Source organism: Drosophila pseudoobscura, chromosome 2 (genome assembly GCF_009870125.1).
Source record: "Drosophila pseudoobscura strain MV-25-SWS-2005 chromosome 2, UCI_Dpse_MV25, whole genome shotgun sequence".
NCBI classification, from domain to species: Eukaryota; Metazoa; Arthropoda; class Insecta; order Diptera; family Drosophilidae; genus Drosophila; species Drosophila pseudoobscura.
In genome coordinates this window covers 14,347,938-14,367,154 of record NC_046679.1, presented here as the reverse complement: position 1 = coordinate 14,367,154, position 19,217 = coordinate 14,347,938, and the positions used below count along the sequence as shown (strand labels likewise).

At 47.7% G+C, this 19,217-nt stretch overlaps 2 protein-coding genes across 5 annotated transcripts in view; one reads left to right on the top strand and one right to left on the bottom strand.

The window, feature by feature from the left end:
- Window positions 1-19,073, top strand: part of spg (dedicator of cytokinesis spg) — a 30,313-nt gene extending 11,240 nt beyond the window's left edge. Inside the window, exons 4-13 of one of the 4 annotated variants that reach the window (XM_033377373.1) lie at window positions 11,515-11,635; window positions 11,703-11,940; window positions 12,002-13,747; window positions 13,811-14,634; window positions 14,695-14,807; window positions 14,930-14,947; window positions 15,061-15,267; window positions 15,330-15,504; window positions 15,768-15,989; window positions 16,051-19,073. In XM_033377373.1, coding sequence (XP_033233264.1) covers window positions 11,515-11,635; window positions 11,703-11,940; window positions 12,002-13,747; window positions 13,811-14,634; window positions 14,695-14,807; window positions 14,930-14,947; window positions 15,061-15,267; window positions 15,330-15,504; window positions 15,768-15,989; window positions 16,051-18,126 — 5,740 coding nt within the window. In that variant the 3' untranslated portion in view covers window positions 18,127-19,073. The remainder of the gene's footprint in view (window positions 1-11,514; window positions 11,636-11,702; window positions 11,941-12,001; window positions 13,748-13,810; window positions 14,635-14,694; window positions 14,808-14,929; window positions 14,948-15,060; window positions 15,268-15,329; window positions 15,505-15,767; window positions 15,990-16,050) is intronic. The other 3 variants (XM_033377395.1, XM_033377459.1, XM_001358707.5) reach the window with 3 other exon arrangements.
- Inx3 (innexin 3) lies at window positions 1,056-6,296 on the bottom strand. Its single transcript, XM_001358708.5, has 6 exons — window positions 6,191-6,296; window positions 3,820-4,028; window positions 2,386-2,594; window positions 1,860-2,320; window positions 1,633-1,786; window positions 1,056-1,564 (listed from the first exon to the last, which is right to left on the bottom strand). Exons 2-6 carry the CDS (start codon window positions 3,980-3,982, stop codon window positions 1,364-1,366), a joined length of 1,188 nt encoding a protein of 395 aa, XP_001358745.1. The 5' UTR covers window positions 3,983-4,028; window positions 6,191-6,296; the 3' UTR covers window positions 1,056-1,363.
- Window positions 19,074-19,217: the final 144 nt, after the last annotated feature.

Below are 19,217 nucleotides of genomic sequence, written 5' to 3'. Positions count from 1 at the left end.
GATGTTCATTGTCAGGTGATCAAATTATGCGAATGACATTGATTTGCAGTGCAAATGTACCCTAAGCGAACGGGTACGGGATTTTTAACGATGAAATATTATAATTTTTGCACATAAATTAGGGGAAACAGCTGATTTATTGGTTGAAAATATCAAAAATGTTTCCAATTTCTTTAGATTTTGCAAGTATAAGAAATTTTATGAGACTACAGTACAATTATTGCATGAAAACATAAAATCAGCTGTTTTTCTTTTCAACTGAATGGCAAATAACCAGTCACCCGTGACCGTGGAACCATGGAATGTGTTTTGCTAATGGAATCATGCTATATCCCTGTGGATACTTGAAAATGTTCCAGAAATGTAATACAAATGTTGAGAAAATGTTTTTACGTCGTGAATGGATAAAGAAATACATATATCGCATTACGGAATAGTTGATAACTCTTTCCACAACATCGTGCTCTCCCACACCATCTTTATATACGAGTATGTAAGAATTGCGTAAAGTTTTTTGTCTGAAATTGTATATAGAATATTTATTACAACTTTGAACTTGGGATAGCGCTTGCTTGGGTTCTTTTTTGCTTTGTTTTTTTTTATGTAAAATGTGTTTTTTTCTAGCAATAATCACAATAATTTTGTTATAAACAAAATTCCTTAAAATTAACGATATATATTTGTAGACTAAATGTTAGGACCAAATAGCGAGAGCATTGCATATATGTATATACTCATATACCTCATATATCTCATATATATATATATCATATATCGTTCGATTACTACAATTTTGTATATAGAATAGATCAACGTTTCGTGAGCGTGCGTGAGCGATAAATGTAGCTGATTCTTCTGTTCTGTTCCTCTGTCTCCTGTCTTCTGTATGGAATCGATCTAATTGTTAAACTTAAATGTATATTTAAATGGCGCATCATTGTTAACGATGGGATCTCTTATACTCAATCGAATCTACCATCAAATTCCTTCGTTCTTCAAACTACAAATTGCACTCTTTCTCTCTATCTCTCTCTCTCTCTCTCTCTCTGTGTGTATCTATTAGCATGTATCTGATCTGATCTGATCTGTATCTGTACCTGTGTGTCTGCACCTGTCTCTTAAAAATGTATTTTCATTCAATTTTGCTATATATAAATTTCGCATAAATTATTATTTAATTGATTCATCCAAAAAGTAGCTCGAAACAGTCTTAGTTCTAGATATGGAAACACGACACCACACGACACGACACACGACTCTCCCTTCCTCCTGTTCTGTCTCTTCTGCCTACAAATATTATTGAGAAATCATTGAAATCATTGTTCAGAAGCGTCACTCCGTTTGCTCGGGAGAGTCCTCCGTCTTATGTCTCCGTCTCCTTGCCGCCGGCAAAGTTCTGTACTGGCGGATAGATGGGATGGCTGATGGGGTTCATTTCCAGTGTCGATGGGGCCGATGGGGTGCGCGAAGTACCAAGACGACTGCACAACTGCTGCAGCATATCGTAATAGGATCGCGTGCTGAGATTCTGGCTAAGGAAGTGCAAGATCAAGAAGTCACCAATCTGTAAGGCAAACACAAAAGATGAGCACCGGAACGACAGGGGGAATGGATGGATAGTGCGATTCCTACCTCTAAGCGCCGGACAAGACAAGCGATTTCCTTGCGCTGACCGGAGCGATACGAACGCTTGATGATCGTCTCTCGGGTGGTGGGCATCATGATCACCATCAATGAATAGAGCACAGCCACACCCGAAATGGTGGCCAAAATAATGAACCAGAACCTAGAGCGAACCAACAAGACGAAACTTGTAGACAACTCAAACAAAATAGAGCCCTTCCTTCCGTTCTACTTACCACAAAAATATGTAGATCTTCTCGTTGAGAATATTCAGGGCCAGTACACAGAGCGTGTCGTGCTTCTGTAGGGAACCGCTGGGACCAAATTTACGGAATGTGCACTTGGTGAGCCTCGGGAATATCTCAATCATCGGATCGAAGCGCTTGTCCTGATCCATGTTCGAGAACTTGACCACATCCGTGCCGTAGGACATGAAAGCACCGCCCAGAAATTTATCCACCATGAAAATGTTGACGATCACGTTCACAAAGTTCAGCAGCTCGCAGATGTAGTAGGCGAACGAGTAGCCATTGTGGGTGTTCAGACTGTTCTCAATGTACTTGAGGATGCGATCCTGCCGCTCCCGACGATAGTCGTCCGGGACACTGACCATTCCGCGCAAGCCATCGGTAATCATGCGGATCTTATTGTCCTCCATGTTCTTCCAAATCCAATGGGGAATATAGAACATGAGGCCCTTTGGGAGAAGAGAAACGAAGAGAGTTAGAGTCGGTTTTGTTTGGGTGTTTCTTGGCCACTCACCTGAGCGAACAGCACGAATGGCACCCACTGGTAGTAGCTGTGATAGCGCTTCTCCTGGCCATATTCATTCCCCAATCCTGGGCCGGCAACGTCCGTGCCAATCTGCCTGTGCTGCTGTCCGGGTATCGTGAACGTATACGTGATCCAGCAGAATGTGTTGATCACGTGCATCGGTATGGAGCCATCGTTGATGCAGCTTATGGGATCGCCTGCAATCAGAGATAATTTCACAAGATATTTGTTTATATAAATATGACCTCGCCATAAATTCAATTCAAGTGGAAATCCACAACCGACGGGTGGCATGGGATTTGCTGCCTCGAATGTCGTTCGTCAACCGTCAAGTGCCATTAGTCTCTCCCGCTCCCTCCCTCTCTCTCTCTCGCTCGTCTGCTGCACAATTTGTTTATGGTGGGTGCGGTCGACAGACGTCGAGAAATCTGCCCCAACCACAACAAGGGAACCTCCTCCTGCAACTGCTATGGAAAACCTTTTTTGGGTGCGCCACAACGTTAACCTCAACATTAACTTTGTCTCTGCCTTCAGTTTTTTGGGGCCAAACAGATAGAAACACGTACTCTGTCAGAGGAAGGAAAGTCAGTGTTTTCGTGGGTGCGGGGGGAATGGGAATGGGAATTCCCAGAAACTAACCGTCAGTCAATATTTGACTGCGACTCTGCCACACAGAGTCTGGTCTGTGGCAGTACCACGCTTTTAGAGCACTTCTTTTAATGCACAAATATTTGCCTTGAAGCTTCGTTGTGCAAGCAGTGCCTTTGGGATTGGGTTTAATTTTGTTTGAAATGGTTACAAAAGCGAGTTGGCAGAATAAATCATCAACCCACGAGTGTCTGTGAGTAGAATGGTGCTGGAAACAACAGAAAAGAACTCTAGAAAGGGATACAAAATACCAAATTAAACGTCTTTGTCGAGGCACATGGGAAATGGTTCTTCCCATTCTGGCTGTAATAATGATCCGGATCGGACACGGATTCTTCAAGCAGTGGTTCTCTCGAGCGTCTGTTTCGTTCCGTCTCTTGAATGGTATTTCCCATGAAAATACTTAAACTTTTGGAGAGACTCTCCTGAGGCGTGGATTCATTGATTTTCACGCCCGTCCAGTCCGACCACCCGTTGCGGCGTCTCGGGGGAATGACTCATATAAATGGCTTTATGCTGAAATCCGATGAACGTGTTTCGCGGTCGCAATTTGTGAAAGCTGTGCACGAGTTTCGTTCTTTTGTATCGGATGTCAAAACCCAAACGTACCGAAACGATGTGGAGCACCAGCACCATACGATATTTAGTGCTGCATTAGCAATAATGTTGCAATTGTTAGCGCAAACACTCGTAGAAGGGCTCCGCTTCCCCACATGTGATAATCACTTGCATAGATGCACTAATTTTGGCTGGGGAGGGGAGGTGCTAACTTACCGATGAGGTTGTTGGCCGTAACAATGATGCAACAGGTGAAGAGTATGGCTGTTGTGATCCTGTAGTGGCAGCGGAATACCATGTTATCGATGACCGCCTTGTCCAGCAGATAGCGTATCTTGATGAAGCCGGACACGGCCGAGACCATGCCAAAGACAGCCATGATTGTGGTCTTGTTGGTGGTGCGAGTGCTGCTGCAACAAAGCTAACTGCAACAGAAAGGAAAACGATGAGAGAATGATGAAATGTGCCCTGTCCTTGTATATGTTTGCCCGGAGCTCTCTCCCCCTCCCCCTCTCTCTATAACTCTGGGCGCGTTATCTGGCACAGACATGACATATTCGAAATTAGTTTCAACAACCACATAGTTCCACTTCCTCCCGAGGGCTGGGTTCGTAGCTACATATGTGTGCGTTATCGTGGAACAAGCCGCACTTACAATTAAGTAAGTGGAATGTTGGATGTTGTGTGTTCTGTGTGCACCAACAACATCGCATCTCACGATGTGACTTCGAGTACGGGGCAGTGTCTTGTGTGTGGCTTGTGTTGTGCAATCCAATCTAATCTAATCTATTCGCTAAGCTCACTCTCTCTCCCCCTCTCTGTCTCTCGCATGCACAGAGGTTGAATAACCTTCCACCCCACCCCACAGCATGGCCCGGACAATCCACGAATATTTCATCTCATTTCGGGAACTGTATTCTACAGAACCGGTATATGGTAGCTTTTTCTTCTTTATGTTTTTGTCAACCCACGCATAAATTTCACTTTGTCCAACACTTGAATCTCGAAACCCAAAAACTCAATTTGGTTTCTCGTTTTGTACGATCTTTGGTTTGTTTTGTACCCTGCGAGAGGGTATACTCGAATTAATAGTGGTGGGAAGGTATATAAAGATTCGAAACTATCTTAGAGATAGATCTGTTTTCAAAGCAGGCAGATCCTTTGTTGGAATTGGCTGGATAGGAACCGTATATCATTAATGACCAAGCCTGAGGCCAAACTAAAAGTCTGTTCTGAAACTTCAAGGGTATCTAAACTTCGTCTGCTGTTTCATTCGGATGGGAATATGGATTGGATTGGGGTGTTCTGTTTCGATCAGGTTCTGGCATTGCTTTCTTCTCGGCTCTTTTGTTTATATGCAAATTTTTTATTTGTAGTTCGGTTTCGTCGGTGTGCGTGTGCCTCTGTGTGCGTGTGTGTGTGTGTTTTGGCTGTATTTCATTTCGGCACGACCATAACGTATAACTCTAAAAGATACACACACCGACAGGGACAGACCATAGAGTTGTCTCTGTTGCACTCATGGGAATGGCAATTAAAGTCAAAAAGTATCTGTATCTGTGGAGCGGCTGCAGCGGTAGCTACTCCTTTTTTGAATGCATCTGCACAGCAGCTTCTGCACTGTGGAACATTCAATCTTCCAGCCACACAGCGATACTTAGATGTATCTATGTGTCTCGCACACACACACATACGTAACACAGAGAGCACTTCATTTCAACTTCAATTCTTGCTGCTGCCTTCTCCGCTGCTTTCAATACATTTTTCAAAAAGAAAAAAAAAGAAAAAGAAACTGGTTTTAAGGTATTTTCTTTTTTGGAGAGCCAGAGAGTGAGAGATCTCTTGGTTTCGGAATGGAACGAAATGGATCGCGGAGATCGTATCGTATCGGATCTGTTGTGCCACTGTTGCGCTTTTGCTCTCTCTCTCTCTCTCTGTGGCAACAGCAACCTGCGGCAGGAGTGTGTGTTGGCCAGGCCGAAACGAAACGACGACTGGCGACCCCTTTCCGCACACTTAAGTGATTCTTTTGGCTCCTTTCTCGGTGCTCTCTCTGGAGTTCTCTCGGGTTCTGTATTCAAATTTATTGCTGCCACTTTGACACTTTGAAAACTCGTTTTTTTTTTTGACAAGCAGCCGCTCTCCTCCCCCCCCGCGCCGCTCCGTTGCGGGCCATTAATTTTTGCTTGTTCTCGGGGTTTGCTTGCTTTTTGTTGTTGTAATTTTCGCTGAAATCTTGTTTTTGCATTTGCACATTGTTGCAGTTTTTTTTGTTTGTGTTTTTTTAAAGCTGTTTTTAGCTGCTGCATTGTTCAAGATTTCTATTATACAAACACACACACACACTCAGGCCACACATAGATACACACACACACACACCGATGCAGATACACACTAACACAGACAGTACATGCACTTTTTTGAAGCTCCTCCACAGCTGTGGGAACTGCATTCTGCGATTGTGTTTGTGTTGCATGCCACACACCACACTCTGCACTCTATACTCTGCAGTCTGTAGCTGCTGCTGCTCTTGAGCTATGCTTTCTGATGTTTCTGTTAAAGTTTCTGTTCAGTTTCATCGCCATACCCGTGTTTTCTCGAAAATTGTAATGCAGCTGCTCTCAGCGGCGTTCAAAAACCTACTGACTCAGACGGAGCCCAGTGCCAGTGCCAGTGCCAGTGGCCAGAGCCACGAATCACAGATACAGATACCAAGCCACCACAGAGCAGGCAGGCCGTGCTCTCTTTCTGTTTCTCTCTCCCACCCTCTCTTTCTCTCTCTGAACCAGTGATCATGGCGATCGGTGGTGGTTCCGGTTCACAATCAGAGTTTACGCTCAAGCTGCATTTGCATTTCGGATTTGTTTTGTACCTACCATACGACATACGACCGCATACCGCATACAGCATACCGTACCTCTCCTCGGTTTACCTGTCTGTCGGTCGGTCTATCCTACCTTCTGCTACCACCTACGGGCTCTCGGCTTTACCCTGACATTAACTCAATCTAGAGCGCTGCTAGCTGCTTATCCGGCTTAGAGCACGCACTGTATCTTTATCTGTATCTGCATCTGAATCTCAATCTGTATTTGTATCTATTGATTAGTTTGTCGCTTGCTGGAAGGTAGAGAATTTATTGCTTTATTAGAATGGTATTCTGTTCTATCGGCTTGATCGTAGCGTGGATGAAAGAACGAGACAAGAGCTGGGGCTCCCTAGGAAATGAAAGAATTCTGGAGCATAGCCCACGAAATTATATAGAACTCAAGGGTTTCTTTTTTTTTACATTATATTTTGTATTTATATTTATAGTTTAGGCAAAGAATAATATTTTATTTATGAATTCTAAACACCAAAGACCACCCAGGTCTAAATCTGTAAGAACATGTCTAAAGAAACGAGCGAAGTGGTGAAATGGGATTAGTGGATTTAAGTGAGTACTCGTGAGGGCTTATCTAATTCAGAGTTTCGGTCAAACAGCTGCAAGCAAAAAATACCACAAAAAATTCTCAATTTGGAATTTGAAAGCTTTATATTTTCCAGCTGAAGCGTACAGCTACAAAGTGTTCGGATAGGATTTATAGCTGCATTTATCAGCTTTTCAGAACTGCAAAGTTCAATACAACCAGACGCAAGATATTTAAGCTATGCGAAAACAAGGCGCACTACCTAAGAAAAACCCAGTAGAAAAAATACAAGATTGTATTTTTTTTTAAATAAACTAGTCTTTGAAAATAAATAAAATCATGAAACAATTTTAAAGCCCCAAATCTATAAAAAAAAGTCGGTTGGGTTCAATTTTGTTGAGTAGTGTAATCATAAGAACATCTTCAAAATTATAAAAACATTAATTAAGATAATTGGTTTTTATTGTGTTTAGGTACATAGTATGTATAATTATTATATATGCATCTCCCTATAAGTGAGATATACGTAGTCCTATATTATATACATATATACACTTTATACACTAGGGGGCAAGCAACCTACGCCTTTGCCTCACCCAACCACCGTATCACTTATGCAAAAAAATAACCTCGAGGGACTGCGATTTATCAAGAAATTTCAGAAATTATTTGGCACTTATGCTTCGATTGAAATATCGGGCGAAGAAGACCAACAACTTTGTTATATAATACAAATATTATTACAATATTATAATGAAAACTAAATGCGAAAGTTAAAGATTTATTTTACCAAAACCTATAAAGGATTCTTTATTCTCAAATATCTTGAAACATTTGAAGAGATTTAAGGGATCAATCAATGAAATATAAAATGGGAGTCGAAAGATTTTAATTTACATACAAGTGTCGAATCCCTATATTTCCCTATATATACTCCCTGTATTTTGAAACACCAGACTTCTTCCAGACTCATTATAAATGCCATATTCCAATTAAATCGAAAAAGAACTTAGGTTTGCTGTTCATTTAATTTATCTCCACTTGGACAATCCCAACAGACGCCGCTCTGAAGTGTCCGCCAGAGCCAAGTGGATCCGCAAGGAGCTCCCTCCCTCCCTCCGTCCGTCGTCTTTGTATTCCAGGGTTAAATATGTCGCTGATCTGTGGAGCCATACAAACAGACGCCGCCTGCAGATCCTACCACTCGTGCACACACCACACATAGACAGGGAGAGAGGGTCTGGGCGCTGCCCTCTCCACAACGAAGATCCATTTGCATGCTGAGAGCTAGACAAGCAACGCCGCCGCCCAAAACTTGTTGCCAGGCATTCCGCCACAAGAAGACCCCCACTTCAGCTACAGCCACAGCCACAGCTACAGCTCCAAGTCGGGCTGCGACTCCTTTTGGCAGCAAGTTGCTGGTTGCACGATGACTCAGCTGCGGCAGCTTCTTCTTCGGGCTTTTTGCAATAATGAAATGGCATTTCGAGAAATGGCTGCTGGTGGTACGGCAATGGTGCTGCTGTTTCCATGTCCTAAGCTCCACACCGCCCGGCACCGTGCCCCCTGCACCCTGCCCCCTACACCCTGCACCCTGCACCCTTCACTGTTTGTTTATTGTCTGTTCCTGCTGTTGCTGCTTCTCTCTTGTGGCCCTGTGGCATGCCCCTGCGGGGTTTTGCTGCCTGCCTGCCTGCCTGCCTGCCAGAAATGTATCTTTGTGCTGCACCTTTTATAAAGACATTAAATACGAAATATATGGCATGTGTGATTGTGATACGAGGCGAGAGGTGTATCTGTATCTCAGCTGCGCGACCCATAGATACAGCTCGAACGAACGTGTTTCTTCATCTGCTTTTTGTTTGTGGTTGACAGCTCTGCTTATCGAAGTGTAAATAATTAAATTTTTCTGTATCGTCTCCTTGTCTCCTTGGGTTCCGAGTCGTGCGAGTCGCGAGTCTTGAGGTCTCTCTCTCTCTCCCAGTATTTCTCCTCCATCTTGTGGTGCGTGATATCTGTATCTTTAGTGCCCAGAACCGTGTTTCGTCATAGATTTTCGACACTCTTCGATGGGGATTTAACTAATTGCCAAATCCCAATCAATAAATCTGTATTTTCCTGTCTTTCTGGCGGGTTACCTTTCACCTGTTGAGCTTTCGGCTTTCAGGGGGCTCTTAATTAAAAACGACTTAAAGTGTTCATTACCACAATGGCTACCGTTCTCGCACGCTCTCCACTCATATTTGTATCCATGAGATACATTTTCAAGTCCGAGTGTTGCCTGTTTTTTTTTTTTTGGTCACGTCAACTCCACGGCTCCAGAGCCCCAAAACGCGTAACAGAGGTGGCTCAAACGCACACACAGAAACACACAAGAAACCTCAAGAGAGAAGAGAAAAATACCTCGAAACGATCTCTCTCTCTATCTCTCTCTGAACTGGTTCCGGTTCCAAAATGGAGACTTGAGCTCTCTCGCTCTCAGCTGCTCTCCCATTATTTCACCTGAGCGAAGCCAGAGCGAAGCCGTTTAGGCCTCGTTAACAACAAAACGGCTTCTTCGTTGGCTTGTTCTGGCGGCTCTGGTCTCTGGCTCTGGTTTCTGACGATTCCAGAGGCTTGTAAAATACGCCTGCCATCTCCCTTGCACTCTACGCTCTAGCTCTGGCTCTGCCTTTGCCTCTCTCTCTCTCCCTCTCTGCTTGTCTTTCTTGGCCCTCTCGCTCTCTGCGTAAGCCAGGTAGAAGCCACAGCGTAGCCGAGGTAGCAACATCGTCAACGACGTCGCGACGTTGCTGCCAACAACATATTGCTGATGACGTTGGATTGCTGGGTTCGTTTCGGCTGCTGTGCCTGTAGACCTGGCTCCTAACTGCGGCTCCGTTTGCCCCTGGTCTCTGGTGCCTCTTTCTCGCATGCGCCACCGGAATGCCGTGAACCCATTAGCCGTGTGTCTGTCTCTCTCTCTCTTTCGTTCTCTGTGTGCCACACGGCCAGAAAATATGGCTGTAAGCAGCCGAAATTTATGCGTCATGCGGGCCAAAGCGATGAGAATCCATGATCCACAAGATCATGATCATCATGTAAATTTCACTCGGTAGCCGCTAAGAACAGCCCAAACAGAAACAGCAGGCCGTGGCATAGCCCACGTACTGGGTCATAGAACATACATACACACTCGTCATACTCGTAGTGTGAACACCTAATGAGCGATCGTATCCACCACTTAGATGCGATCTCTGTCGATAGAACTGGAACTGAATTGATATTGATTCGACAACAAGTTTGTTTCTTGGGAAAGTTGATTCCATTCTAGACTGGCTGTCATGACAGGTTCGACGTCGATTCTTCAGCGATTCTTTGGGGGTCACCATTCAGTCGTATCGTATGCATGAGTAGGCTTCGCATTAGTCAAGGCGTTGGATGGAATGGATCTTTTTGTTTCCATATACGATATGTGGGCACAGATTGAAACCTTTCGGAAGGAAGCACACGTACGTACTATGAAGGAACAAAGCATTGCTTGGGAGCTATCATCAATACGAAAAACAGAAATAAACCCAAGACCCAAATCGATCAAAGTTCCTCCTTAAGCGCCCGACATGTATTTTGTTTTTTCAGTCGTGGGACTAAGCCTCGTCTCGAGTCAAACATCAATGGGCCTCGTCAGACACACGACATGTATTTTGCTGTTCAATGTTTTTTTGACACCGTGAAGACACAGAAAGTAGTGCTTGAAACATGTTTGAACTTAAACGACGAGAGGGATCTGCAGGAACTGCTGAAGTTTCTCGATGAAAAATGGAATATGGGAATAGTTGGGAGCCAAGACAGCTTGTGGACCTTTCCAAGCGATAGATTGAAAAGTTTATAAATTATAAGTGAAACTTGGAAGATCAAGACAAAGCTTGTTACCGAGGTGTGCTGCTGCATGACGCGCTAATTGAAGAAAGGATCGAGATTAGACTACTCAACGAAGATCTGTTATAGGATAAACATTTCTTTTCGGCGAATATCTTTTCTTCCATCTTTTCCATCTTCCATCTTTTCCATCCATCTTTTGACTGCAATCCTTCCATTATTAAGGAGTTTCTTCCGTTTCAAGCAGCTCTCGTCCAAGGAGCTTCCAATTTTCTTATAAATAAACTTCTCCATGGTTCATCTTCTACCCTATCTTGGCCTATCTTGCTCCATCTTCGTTTTGTTCTATTTATGGGAATATACGGCCCACGTGTGATCTGTGATTAATGATCATCGTTCATGATGACTGACCAAATTTGTATTTAATTCTTGGCGCTCCGCACGACTCCACTCCAGCAGTCAAGCGACAATTAATTACGAAAAGCTCCAAATGGTTTTCCCCCATTAATTTATAGAGATATTCCCTGCCTCAGAGAGGGGGAAACTTTCCTGTTCGGAACGTGACTAAGTGTAAAAGTTGTTTTAGCTGCTTCGCGCTCCTCCACAGCCATAACTCAACCAAGAAATACTTTTGTGATATTTGCAGGAAACTGGGACTGGATCTGGTGCCGCGCGAGGGTCCCCTGGCCGTGGATCCGCATGGCATTGGGATCGTCAAGCTGTACAATGTCCACGTGAGCAGTGCGGACAATGCCAAGGCCTCGTCGGTGAGGAGTCTCTTTTGATTGATTGATAAGCCCCTGTGTGACCACTCACTCATCTAATCCTTTGCAGAGTCGCGGCACCTTGAGGCGAAAGACCCCACGGAAGATACTCACCCATCATTTGTACTTTTGCATGCGAGACTTTGGCCATCGCATCGGCGGCGATGATGCGGAGGTCTACTTCTTCCTCTACGACGGTAGCCGCATGCGGCCGCTGTCCGAACGATTTCTGGTCAAGATCTCCAGAGATGGTTTCTCCAATTACATCGAAAAGTTGCACAGCAATTGCGCGGTCTTTACGGATTTGGGTAAGAGGAAACGGGGAGAGAGAGGAATGACCCCTAATGATCTGTCTCTATCGCTTTGAAGGTGCCGCCGATCTCAATGAGGATCTCCATTTGGTGGCCGTTGTGATGCGGGTGGGAAAGATCATTCAGTCGGACTCCATCAAGAAGATCGAGAAGAGCGGCAGCCACGGCACTGGGCCCACCTATCGTCGACCCTTTGGCGTGGGCGTCCTATCCCTGGCGGACATTGCGCACTTCGACAGCAGTCTGGAGCAGGCCTCCCCCGCCTCCGAGGAGCGGGAGTACAACTTCAAGCTGTACCAGAGCGAGGAGAAGGACTTCCATCTGCTGCCAGAGCTGATGATCAAGAAGTCCAGTGGCAAGTACTCCCCCATCCAGACGGGCAATCAGAGTACCCAGGGCATTGTGGTGTCCTTGAAGCTGTTGCACGGCGGACTGGGCCAGGCGCGCCAGGAGCAGCCGCTGCTCTTCCAGGGCTCCACTATCACACGGAAGATGGGATTCCCCGATGTCATTATGCCGGGCGATGTGCGCAACGATCTGTTCCTCTCGTTGGAGCGAGGGGAATTCGAGCGCGGCGGCAAGAACACGGGCAAGAACATCCTCGTGACGGTTGTGGTGCTGGATGTGGCGGGCAATGTGCTCACCGACTGCCTGTGGGGTGCCTCGGGGATGGACGCCCAGCCGCAGTACCGCTCGATGATTCTGTACCATCAGAATGCCCCCAGTTGGAACGAAATGCTGCGCCTGAGTGTGCCCATCGATAAGTTTGCCACCGCCCATGTGCGGTTCGAGTTCAGGCACTGCTCGACGAGGGACAAGACGGAGCCGAAGCTGTTTGCCTTCAGCTTTGCGCGGCTAATGGAGACGGGCGGCGCCACCCTGGGCGATGGCCAGCACGAGCTGTATGTGTACAAGTGCGAGGATCCCGCCAAGCTGCAGGCCTCCAACTACCTGCGACTGCAGTGCCGCCCCAGAGACGCGCAGGCCAAGATGGACTGCGGGGGATGCTTCAGTCGCAGCTCCAAGGAAGTCTTTGTCCTGCGCTCGCTGCTCTGCTCCACGAAGCTAACACAGAACGCGGATCTGCTCTCGCTGCTTCAGTGGCGTGCGCATCCCGACACCATACAAGACTCGCTGACGGGAGTGCTGCGCCTGAACGACGAGGAGCTCGTGAAGTTCCTGCAGGACGTGCTCGACGCCCTGTTCGCCATGTTCTCCAACGAGGAGGGCAACAGCACCCAGCACTCGGGTCTGGTTTTCCACGTCCTCGTGAGCATCTTCAGTCTGCTGCAGAGCAACAAGTTCCAGCACTTTCGACCCGTGATGAACGAGTACATCGAGAATCACTTTGCGGCCGCTCTCGTCTACAAGGGCCTCATCACGTCCGTGGAGCACATGGCCGTCTTTATGACCAAGGCAGAGCATCCGGACCCGTTCCAGAAGTGCTTCGGCTCGTTGGAGTACATCTTCAAGCTGCTGATCCAATCACGGCGTCTTTTCGCGCGCGCCACCGGCGGCCAGTACGAGGACTCGTTCCGCCGGGACCTCCATTCGCTGTTCACGGCCCTCAATGGGATGCTGGCGGTGCCCTCGTACGATGTCATCATACCCACACAAGAGGCGCTGCTTAACTCGACGGGCGTGGTCCTGGAACAGTTGAAGGACACGCTGCCAGCCCCAGAGCTGGGCATGCTGGCGCGTAATATGCTGGACGCGATACCGCGTGGTGCTCCAATACGTTTGATTCAGGCCAAGCTGCATGCGGTCAAGGATCTGGTGTCCGGCGAGCTTTTTCACGAAGATGGTAATCCTGGAAAACCTGAACCTATCGCAGTATATTGAATATCAAATTTGTATCATTGTTTAGATTCCCGCACTGTGGTGCTGTCGGTGGCCTGCAAGCACCTGCGCATGCATCTCAGTCGTCGCGATGAGCTGCGCCTGTGCGCCGAAATTCTCTCGGAGATTCTCAGCCAGCTGTTCGACCTGCAGCGCGAGCAGCGGGAGAAGGTCACCAACACACTGCAGCACGATCTGGACTCGCTGTGCAAGAACATACTCGGCATTCTGATACGCACCATCAGCATCATTATGGAGGGCTCCAATGCGGTGCTGCCGCAGCTGGTGTCCTGCCTGCTGGGGCTGCTGCAGCTGCTCGATGAGACGCACTACAAACGCTACTGGGACGAGCTCAGTCCCAACCACAAGGACCCGCGCGACCTCAAGGAGTTCCTCAGCAAGTCCCTGCTGGTGTACGAGGAGCTGCTTACCCAGGACTGGCACGTCTTCCCCAACGATTGGCTCGTGATGAAGCTGGCCGCCAACGATGTGCTACGCATGTCGCTCGAGGAGTTTGCCAAACCTCTGGTCTATCGCTTCCTCGGTGCCCAGGCCTTCGATTCGCAGCTGTGGTGGAGCTACTTCAGTCTCGCGGTCTCCTTCCTCACGCAACCGTCGCTGCAGCTGGAGCAGTACCGAGAGCCCAAGAGGCTCAAGATCCTCCACTCGCATGGGGATATGCGCGTCCTAATGGGCTTCCAGATCCTGAGCATGTGGTCGCAGTTGGGCGAACAGAAGCTCCACTTCATACCCTCGATGGTGGGGCCCTTTCTGGAGGTCACTCTAGTGCCAGAGCCGGCACTGAGAAAGGCAACCCTTTCGGTCTTTTACGACATGATGCAGTGCGAACAGGTGAGGGAGGAATAGAGTAAGTCCCTATTCAAAGAACGATTCTAACCATCTGTTCCCAAGCAGGCGGCGCGCGGCTCCTTCCGCCTGGTGGAGAGCGAACTCATCGACAAGTTGGATCTGTTGATCAGCGAGAACAAAGGCGACGACGAGTACAGGGAGCTCTTCAGTACCATGTAAGTTGTGGCACAGATTCCTCCTGGAATGTACATACATAAATGTCAATGTAAATGTCTGTAAATATATATATAATTCACTTCACACTCGCATTGCAATCCGCCATCCATGACAAAAAAAGGGAACATCTCAGCTTGGTGTAAGTTTAAACCGCAAACCACCCTTTACGCCTCTCTCTTTCTGTGATATTCTCTAGATGTTCCGATTCCCTCTACCCACCTAAAACTAATACCCTGTTTAATCCCTTGCCAGCTTGCTGGAGAAGGTCCAAGTGGAGAATCCAAACTGGAAGGATGCCGGCATTGCGTTTATTGGTTCCGTCACACGACTCCTGGAGCGACTGCTCGACTATCGCAGTGTGATGCAGGGCGAGGAGAATCGCGACAAGCGCATGACCTGCACTGTGAATCTCTTGAACTTTTACAAAAACGAAATCAATCGCAAAGAGATGTATCTGAGGTGGGGATACCGATACCGATATCAGTTAAACTCTTGCTAACTATTGCATAATGTCCTTTCAGATACATTTACAAGCTACACAACCTGCACTTGCAGGCAGAAAACTACACGGAGGCTGGCTTCACCCTCAAGTTGTATGCTTCCATGTTGTCTTGGGATCGGGAGACCCAGAGCTTTGCCCCCTTCGACAATAGCGGCCAACCAGAGTGGCAGCGAAAAGAGCGACTATACCATGAGGTACATATACCATAACATATAGCATAGCATTTCAAAGCCTTCCCGCAAAGTCAAAAATTAGCTACGATGCAATTCGGGTCCAGATATTTCTCGTTTATACACCGACGTCGGCTCTCATTATTTAGCTACAAGAATAACGGACACTAAAGTAACGGAAACGATTAAAAACTAAACTGAGAATAATCCTAATGATTCAGCATATATGAACCTCTTGTATGCCATATATGTACATATGTTTATAGAACAACTCTCATGCATTGCAGATCCTCAAATATTTCGACAAGGGCAAATGCTGGGAGAAGGGCATTCCGCTATGCAAAGAGCTGGCGCAACTCTACGAAACGCGCCGCTTTGACTACAACAAACTGAGCGAAATACTCATTCAGGAGGCCAAGTTCTTTCAGAATATCTTAACGCAGCTTCGACCCGAGCCGGAATACTTTCGAGTGGGTTTCTATGGCATGGGTCTGCCGCTGTTTGTGAGGGTAAGTCGTTAATTCAAGATCGCTTGCAGATTTATCACTCGTTCCCTTGTGCTTTTTACAGAACAAACAGTTTGTGTATCGCGGCCTCGAGTACGAGCGTATCGGTGCCTTTACGCAGCGCCTGCAAACGGAGTTTCCCAGTGCCCAGATTCTGGGTAACAATAGTCCACCCGATGGCGCCATTCTGAATGCACCCGATCAGTATATACAGATCAGTAATGTCCGGCCCATGGGCGATGCTCAGGCCTTGAAGACGGCCATGGTGCCGGTACCGGAGAAAATAGCCCGTTTCTACGAGGTGAATGATGTGACAAGATTCATCTACGACCGACCCATGTACAAGGGACCCATTGACAAGGACAACGAGTTCAAGTCGCTGTGGATAGAGCGCACGATCCTGGATATAGCCAGTCCGCTTCCGGGGATTTTGCGCTGGTTCGAGGTCAAGCAGAAGTCGGTGCAGGAGCTGACGCCCGTGGAATATGCCTGTGAGATCATCAGTAATGCGGGAAAGGAGCTGTCCGAGCTGATTGTCCAGTACAGACGCGATCCCAAGCGGAATATCAATCCGTTCTCGATGCGCCTGCAGGGTACCATCGATGCCAATGTGATGGGCGGCATCAGCAAGTACCAGGAGGCCTTTTTCTCGGATCAGTTCCTCAAGTCGCCCCAGGGCGCCGGCCAGCAGGCGAATGTGCAGCGCCTGAAGGCTCTGATACTCGAACAAATCCAAATTCTGGAGCAGGCACTGGAGCTGCATGGACAGTTGGCTCCCAGCGGCGTTCAGCCGCTGCACAATCGCCTCCTGGAGAGATTCTCACAGCTGAAGCAGAGTCTTTCGGGCATGGGTCGCCTCAAGCGTCAGCATTCGGACAGCATCGTGAACACGCCGCTGCCGCCTCTACCCACGGAGCAGCGCACGGCGCAGGCTGCAGCGTCTTCCTCCTCCTCCAGCCAGAATGCCAATCCCAATGCCAACTATGTCTACGAGCTGGATGAGATCTACACGAGACCAGGCGACACTGTGCGGCCCGTCGATCCCCTGAATTCGTATCAGACGCTGAGCAAGGAGAGCCTCACCATACCGCTGGACGAGAGTGTTGCGGCACCTCCAGTGCCCAATCGGCCGCGATCGCAGAACTTTGTAGTCAACGGAGGAGGAGGAGCCATGATGGACAGTCCAGAGGTGCCGCCCAAGCGGCAGCCGGCAGTCAACTCCCCAAACGCTCCGCCGCTGCCGCCCCGAGGAATTACGCCGGACAAGCGAGCATCGAATCCCATGATTTTCAACGATTTTGGAGGCGGCGATGGCGTCGGCCGTCGTCACTCATCCCAGCAGCAGCAACATGGCCAGAAGTACGCCGTGGTAGACATCAGCTTCGACGATCCCGAGGCGGATCAGCAGCCGCACTCGTTGCCGCCCAACTTCCAGGATGGCGGCGGTGGACATCTGAATGTCTGCTTTGTCCCAAACGATTTCCGCGACTCGGGCATCTCGACGACCAGCTCGCGGGAGCTGAACAACATGAATCTCAATAATCTCAGCGAGGACTCGTCTTCGATTTCGGCGGCCAGTACGGTGCATCATCGCGAGCACTGCCGCATCAGCTCCAACGGAAGCCTGGACATGCATGCCACGGTCCCCTCGATGAATATCACACAACGGGAGAGCTCGACGAGTTCGTTTGACGTTGAGGATATGCCGGTGCCACCGCCGCCCATTCCGCCTAAATCGTTGGGGGTCTCCAGCAATGGAGTGCTGGCCAGCGAAGAGGCACTGGTACTGGCACTGGCACACTCATCCAATCCCAACACACAAGCTTACACACAACTCAATCACAGTCAGAATCAGAATCATTCCATAAACAATCATCATTATCATCATCAAACGCTGGGCCAGCAGCTGCAGCAGAATGGCGATGACGAGGGCGATGGCTATAGCTCATTGCAACACCAGCCGATCAACGGAGTGGCAGTGGCTCCAGCCCTAGCCTCAGCACCATTGCCGTCTGCTGTCGAGGCCGCAGTTACATCAACAGGCACAGGCACAAACACCAGCACAATCACAGCCCCACCGGCATCCGCATTGACATCTTCATTGGCATCTAGTCACCAGCACGATGGCGGCACTTTTTGAGTTACAATATGTCGCTGCCATCATCCACCCGATCAGCCACATCAGCCACACAAGCCATCCTCTTCCACATCAACTTCAACCAGTACCACCACTGACACGGCCACCGAGACCTCGGACTCTAGCTCCACCCACTCGATGACGCCGCCGCCGCCTCCACCGCCGCCGCCCTCGTTCAACCAGTTCCATCAGCACCCAGCAGCCGCAGTCATAGTCCTACCCGATTCGCCTGCACCAGCAGAAGCGGCACACTACTGTCAGGACTGTTTGTCGTCGCCATCGCCGCCACCTACAATCATCACGGAGCAGGCTCTAGTGCATGCCACCCCAGGACAGGCGACGCCTCAGCCCCACATCGAGCATTGCTCGTGTGGCCTGAGCTTCTCGGTGGTGCAGAATCAGCAGGAAATGATGTTATCTTCGAGGTTCTCCACGCTAGAGCGGCAGACCCTTGCCTATCAGGTGGATCAGGCTTCGGGCTGCCAGCATCATCACCATCTCCACCAGCATCATCATCAGCCCCAGAGCAGTCAGGATGCACAGGCCCAGACGGACTTCTCCTACGCACAGCGCTAAGAGAGAGTCAATGGGGACCCACAGAGAGTGAGATTGAATTTCGTTTAGTTATATCGTGTGTATCGTCGTTTATTTATTATATTTTATTGTGTTTAGCATAAATACTTTTAAGTTATTGTAATTCTTTTTGGTGCCAAATGTTTGCTGCAAGTCCAAAGCGCAACTGAAACGAATGTTGTAATGGAATAGGTTGCTTAACAATGTGTTTTAATGTTTAGTTTAAGTATTATTTGTACTATTTTTATCGTATCGGCAATATTTATACGGGAATTGTCTCTATAGTTACTACTACTACGCAGAGTGTGCATAAATATGATAAGAGAATAAAGATGAACAAAGTTTTATATCGAACGAATCAAATACTAAAACCAAAACACTGAATGCTAATCAAAAATCAGCAACGCAAAGGAAATATACATATATACATTACATATAGGAAAGCTAAGGAAGTGACAAAAGCAAGAAAAGACCGACAAAATGTGCAATGCAGTTTTTACTTTAACGAATTACATATTTAT

Bases quoted from the DNA above. Each gene is read 5' to 3' on its own strand.
- Inx3 (XM_001358708.5), bottom strand. From the start codon at position 3,982: ATGGCTGTCTTTGGCATGGTCTCGGCCGTGTCCGGCTTCATCAAGATA. The intron at 2,595-3,819 runs GTAAGTTAGCAC...CTCTGATTGCAG, and splicing joins TACGGCCAACAACCTCATCG to GCGATCCCATAAGCTGCATC. The intron at 2,321-2,385 runs GTGAGTGGCCAA...CTTCTCCCAAAG, and splicing joins CATTCGTGCTGTTCGCTCAG to GGCCTCATGTTCTATATTCC.